The sequence below is a fragment of the Etheostoma cragini genome, chromosome 15, assembly GCF_013103735.1.
Source record: "Etheostoma cragini isolate CJK2018 chromosome 15, CSU_Ecrag_1.0, whole genome shotgun sequence".
Lineage (NCBI taxonomy): Eukaryota > Metazoa > Chordata > Actinopteri > Perciformes > Percidae > Etheostoma > Etheostoma cragini.
Genome location: NC_048421.1, coordinates 9,004,870 through 9,011,192, shown reverse-complemented (window position 1 = coordinate 9,011,192; position 6,323 = coordinate 9,004,870). Strand labels below are relative to the sequence as shown.

Sequence of the window (6,323 nt, the reverse complement as noted above, 5' to 3'; positions counted from 1 at the left end):
CTATTAAAGGACTGGGTTTAGGGTTGCAGACAGACAAAGGTGGAGATAAATGTATGACATTTTCTCAACAGAGGCCCTAAAAGTCCTAAAATAGGGAAAATAAAACATTAAATATCTAAAGTCTAAGAAAATCAGGTACATTTCAAAATTAAAGCCTGGAAGAAAAATATCCCTATCCCTTAACATATTTACACATAACTGGATGGGCTTGTCAAGGTGGCCAACACTAATTACCACCTCCCAGACTTTTTAGATTGATCTAAGAAGTTACAGAGTGGATAAAAGTTGGATATTAAAGTAGGCTTTAAGGAACCCTGCAATTACCCCACACACCACAGTGAGCCTGCCTGTCTGTGTGTGGGTCTGTTATCTGAACAAACGATACTGTAGGCAACCTCCTGTGCATGTATTGGCCCACAGTGCGATCTTGTTGTATAATCCATCCCGCTGAAAAGCCCCTCTCCCACAGGGACTGCAATTCCATTCAGCAGCTTGATTATGCCATCAGTGATGCCAGGATTTAATTCCTTCCTGTGTGGGCGTTGTGGTCTGAAGTACTGTGTGCTTTGATATAAATAGACGCTACCAGAGGCAAACAGCAGCAGTTTCTCCACACTCGCACACAAATAAACCCAGTCTTGTATGCTGTAGAGATGTAAGCAGGGGTCATGTTTTTGTTTGTTTAAATAGAAGCGCTTACTTTTTGTTTCTTGTCCTCCTTTTATCTGTGCTTGTGGGAAGAGTTAGCTTCAGTGTTGCTGCACAAACCATTGAGAGGAACATATGCCAGCTGTGCTTTCATGTAGAATTATATTCTGTTTGAATGATCTGAACATTTCTGTATGTAGTTGAATTTATGGGTGTGTGCAAGAAAAGATGGATTGAATGTGTGTCTGCATGCATCTATGTTTGGGCTACTTGTGCACCAGCAGGGGGCAACGCATCCTCTTTTATTTCTGCAAAAACTACTGCTAGCTGTGAGCTTTGCTCACATGAGGTGGCAGCAGTGAGCTGGCTGTCTGTCACTCCTCACTTTGTTTACCCTGAAGTAAGAGAGGTTCAGTAGGGCTGCTGATAGCACTGCAGCCCAGCAACCCCAAGGGATTTAGAGGAAGAGACATTGCCAGAAAGAGATGGTAGTGAGGGAATCATAGGATATAAATGGAAGGATGAATCTCAAGCTATGTTAGGAACACTTTCAGATGGATGGATGGATGAAAAAGGGAGGAGAAATGCAGCTTTGAGCATGGTGGAGGGAAATGCAGCTTTGTAGCAGCTAAAAATATGTAGAGAGATGGAGCCTCAGAAGCATAGGCGAGGCTGTGAAAACAGCACAATTAGGGTCTGACGTTGAGGGTCTTAAGATCATGACTTATTCAAGGTACACAGGGTGGAGGTATTTTGGGTAGGCACTAAGTCCTGACGGGCGTTGTAGTGTGTCACGTCTGCTGTTACCTTGGCTCGAGAAAACTGCAGTTAACAGCTCATTGGGCAGCAGAGCAGAGGACATCAGCACAACTCATCTGTGAAGCACTGACGCACTGTAAAAAAGTGTCTTTGTCTATACTCAAACAGTATGTGATAATTTAATATTATCAATTATTTTCTCCCTTTAAGAATGTATTGTAACAAAACTCTCCCATCAAGGAATCAGGGTTCACAGATTTAATATAATCAATATCAGGCCACATTTTATCATCATCTGGCCTGATCAGTAATTATGGCATTTAGCTATAGATAAACCCAAAAAAAATCATTTGACTCAGTGTTCATTTTTTTCCTTGTAATATTGTAACTTTATCCAAATCGCACACCTCTTCTTTCATCAATATACTCTGTTCTCTTCACCCCCCCACTCTTACACTCTGAAGTTATATAACCTGCCTAACGCAGCGCTGACTGCAGTGTGTGTGTGTGTGTGTGTGTGTGTGTGTGTGTGTGTGTGTGTGTGTGTGTGTGTGTGTGTGTGTGTGTGTGTGTGTGTGTGTGTGTGTGTGTGTGTGTGTGTGTGTGTGTGTGTGTGTGTGTGTGTGTGTGTGTGTGTGTGTGTGTGTGTGTGTGTGTGTGTGTGTGTGTGTGTGTGTGTGTGTGTGTGTGTGTGTGTGTGTGTGTGTGTGTGGACAGATAGAAGGTGAGTGTTTTTGAAGCTCTGACTTTTTTCCCTCTGCTACCATTTTCATCAAACATATTGAGGAATGGAGAAGAGCAGACGTAGACAATGCGATTGAATGCTCTTGTTTCTCTTACATACAACTATGACGAGCTGCTGTGTCTAAACATATTACATAATCTTCTTTTAAACTTAGAGCCCAACACTAATCCATTCATCTATGTAATGCACACGTATGTACATGCACACACACGCCACTAATAACTAAGGCTTCTCTCAGGCCTGCTCAGCTGAGTCGACTAATGTGGCTGCTTTGTCATAAATAGGCACGCACTGTGGTTGGCCTTTTCCTGGCCACAGCAGCGCACTGTCCTGTGCAGCATAGCCCTGTCTAACCTGACCCAGCATAGTAAATTCTGTCAGGTGATTATTGTTTTTCTTTAAGCTTATGATCTGTTGTCCGATTTGATCCTATGGGTTATTCACTTGTTTATAAAAACGTAAAGGAATTAGTTTAATGTTTTAGGAAATACACTTGTTTTCCTTCTGGCAGAGAGTTAGATGAAAGATCAATACCACTCTCATATTTGTCAAGTAAATACAATGCTTCGACTAAAGGCTGGTTACCTTAAGTTCGCATAAAGGCTGAAAAAAGAGGTAAACAGCTACTGTAGCCTGGCTCTGTAGAAAAAGTGTAAAAATGACAATTTGCTTTACCGAACAGACCCAGGAGTGGTATCGATAATCTCATCTAACTATCCACAGAAAATGTCTGAGGAAAGTCTTCTTGCGCTAGCAGGCCCATTTATTGTCTAAAAGTAGGACACTGTGAGTACTAAGTGTATTCCCCATGCTGTAAACTAGTAGGGCTGTTTGAAAGACTCTTACATGTACGCGCGCACACACACACACACACACACACACACACACACACACTCAAACCCAATGCAAAGAGCTGTAGAAACAATAGCAGAACTAGGTCTGTGATTCCAGCTGAATGATCTGTTGCCAGTGATAGATGAATGGCTTGAATTGAGCTCCAATGTTAAGTCAGTCATGGGGCCACGTGCAGTGACACTCATGCAGAAAATATGTCACAGCCACTCAGGACGTCCAGAGCCGGTGGCTCTGCTTCGTCCTCACTTCCCTCTTCCTGAAAAGGGCTGTAGGGGCACGCTGTCCCCAAATAAAATAGAACCAGAGGACTGGTCATAGCATGAAAGGCCTACTCTGTTAGTCATTATATCTGTAATATCCACAATAATCTGTTATGTAAAGAGTATTTAGGTCTAAGTGTTCTTACAAAGGACCATAGGTCCACAGTGCAACCACTTACAGTTTTTGAGTGTACAAAGGCATGAGTCAGGTCACAGGTTGCCCAGCTGGCTAAGCCTTGATGGAAGGCCAACAAAAAGATGATGGATGGATTGGTTGGTTGGTGGGTTCGGTGAGAAGCGTAGATGGAGCAGCCTGTCAGTGCGGCTGGTCATGTGACTGCAGCCAGGTCCTCCAAACAGAAGCCATTGTGCTTCTGCAGAGTGTGAGACTGGGGAGAGGAGCTTGGTCTCACAGGCAGCTTTGCACAGAAAGGGAAGGCAGCTTGAAAGGGCGTGTGTGTCTGTGTGTGTGCGTGTTGCTGTGCGTGTGTGTAATTTGTGTGGTGCATGCATTTTATTGTTATTGTGTTTATTGTACTGCTTGTGCTGCTGTCTTTGAGAGATGGAAGAGGGTGTTTGTGCCTATGTTTTATTTTCTATATATTTGTATTTTCTGAGTGTGTGTGAATGTATGCAGCCTCACAATGTAACCCTGGCCACTTTAATTCCAATCTTCAATGCAATCACAGCAACACAATACTATAATATCAAAAGTCATTAACAAATCATTAATGATCATTTAAATTATTAGTAATTCAAACCAGGAAAAATAGACACACACACACACACACAATTTCAGTACTTTATTTCTTGGTTTCAAAAAGTCAGCTTTCCAAGAACTGAGATTTTGTCTTTGTGTGGCAAGGCATTCTCTCAGGGGTCCCACATTGGTGTAATATTTCCGTTGTTAGCAGAAGCTGACAGCAATAGAAGAAAATGAACTGGAGGTAAAAGGTTTCTGCAAGATACCAATGGAAAGTGACAGAGTAGAAATGGCCACATAGACACAAATAGACACACAACACAAGCGATGGTGAGCAAACACGACAGACTGCAACCCCCACCCCTTATGCCTCTCACCCCTCATTTCCATTCCTATGGTTTGCTCCCATCAGCAAAGAGGCTGTTGCAGCACTGTGACACCCTGTGAATTAACTATTGGAGCCCTCTAGTCTTACCCATTCCTCAACCCACCGCCAGGCTTATATAACAGGCCCACTTACGAACCCACTGCTAATAGCAACACTGTTGTCGCCATTCAAGCAGTCAAATGGAGAGGGAGGAGTAAGAGGAAAACAAGATTGGGGAGAGGTGGGAGAGAATACATAATAGAGAAGAGAGATGAAACATCGATGTGCAGGAGAATGAGGGGAGAATAAGGGGTTGGAATGAGAGATTGCTTTTTGTCTAAAGTGAAGTGTGAGGAGAGGGAGAGGCACAACTGGCTACTGAAAGAGAAGAGAGGGAAGACAAGAGAGGAGGAAAAGGAAGGTGAAGGAGGCCAAGTTAAAGGGAGATGAGGAGGACGACATAAAGAAAGGAAGTGAGAGTTAGCTCTTCAGGGACATTTTCTATTCATCTAAACAGCAAGTCTGTTGAATAATCTCTTAGGAAAGTCAGCTGCACACAGACACAAAAACACTCAACAACTGAAAGGGGTTTCCTCCGAGAATAAAATCAGAACTCGTGCTGGCTTCAGAGACAGAGAGTAGAATACGAGACAACTTATTGACGTGCATCTGCAGCAGAATCTGACCCATTTATCCATCTATGTGGACACAGATGCACAAACACACTCAGCTATACATCTTAACACACTTCATTACTTTCAACAGTGACAATTTCTTATCTGCAGATTCCTTTCAGATATTGTTTCTACAATATGGCTCAATACAGCAGTGTGCTATATCAATAACTTAAACGTTTAAATATCACACTGAGACACACACACACACACACATATATGCCTTAACATATATTCTTTACTATGCTATGCAAATGTGTTGCATCAAAGTTAAAGATCAAATTCATAACTTGGCTTATAACTGTAACAATGATAATAAAGCTTATTTTACAACACCTTTGAAAACATATCCCATATTCCAACATTTGAGCACTTCAATTATATAAAATCAACGAAATAAAGAGAACTAGAAGGGCACTCTGAGAGTGCAGACCTCCACCAAGGCAAGTCCTATAGTCAGAATATTAATACAGAGTGAATTTTCAGTCAAGAACACATTTGTCGATTATTCCGAAACCACATAAATGAAGTCCAAAGATCAAAAATTATATTATTATTCCTGTGCCAACGCTACGTCCTTCCACTAAGTTTTATGATATAAAGATATTTACAGTTTACCATGTGTTATGAGCACAAAGTATATTATAAAGAAGGTAAGCATATTGTCAGCTGGACAGACCGTAACAGATGATCTGGCAATAACAGAGTATGAAGAGGTTGTGGTGCCTCCAAACACAGTAAATGAGCCACTTTTTCTGCTTTACCACCAGACAGTATAACAGAATGATTTATTAACTAAATAACATGTTGGACCCTCTAAATGGACAACACTGGCACTTAACTAGCGCTGATTAGCTTGCAGCTTAATTAAGCTATTGATGATATTTGCTTATGTGAATTCATGCAAGAGCTGTGTGTGTGTGTGTGTGTGTGTGTGTGTGTGTGGGTGTTTTTTATAGGTCAGGGCACGCCCAGATGTGCAGGAGCTGCGTCAGTGGCAGAAGGAACTGAGAGAGAACGGTGACATTGCCAAAACTGTCGAGCAGTTCTGGGCCCAACAAGAGAGTCGAGGTGCGAGCGCACACACAAACAAACACTCACATGGTATCACAGAATGTAAGGCCTTAGGCTCACTGACAACAGAATACTATTGATTTTGAATTTTCTCACGTGGCCAACAACAGCTTCTGATAGATAGGCAGGATGCCAACACATGTTACCATTCACACAAGAGGCTACAGTGAATAGAAATCAACCCATACAGTACTGTGTACACCAATATTCTGGGCACAGTAATGTCTCACATTCACAC

The 6,323-nt window shown here is 42.1% G+C and overlaps 1 protein-coding gene across 1 annotated transcript in view; it reads left to right on the top strand.

The window, feature by feature from the left end:
* The window catches only part of iqck (IQ motif containing K), an 11,340-nt gene that overhangs the window by 1,696 nt on the left and 3,321 nt on the right, over positions 1-6,323 (top strand). The window contains exons 5-6 of the mRNA XM_034894418.1: positions 3,611-3,650; positions 5,971-6,082. Of these exons, the coding sequence (XP_034750309.1) occupies positions 3,611-3,650; positions 5,971-6,082 (152 nt within the window). The remainder of the gene's footprint in view (positions 1-3,610; positions 3,651-5,970; positions 6,083-6,323) is intronic.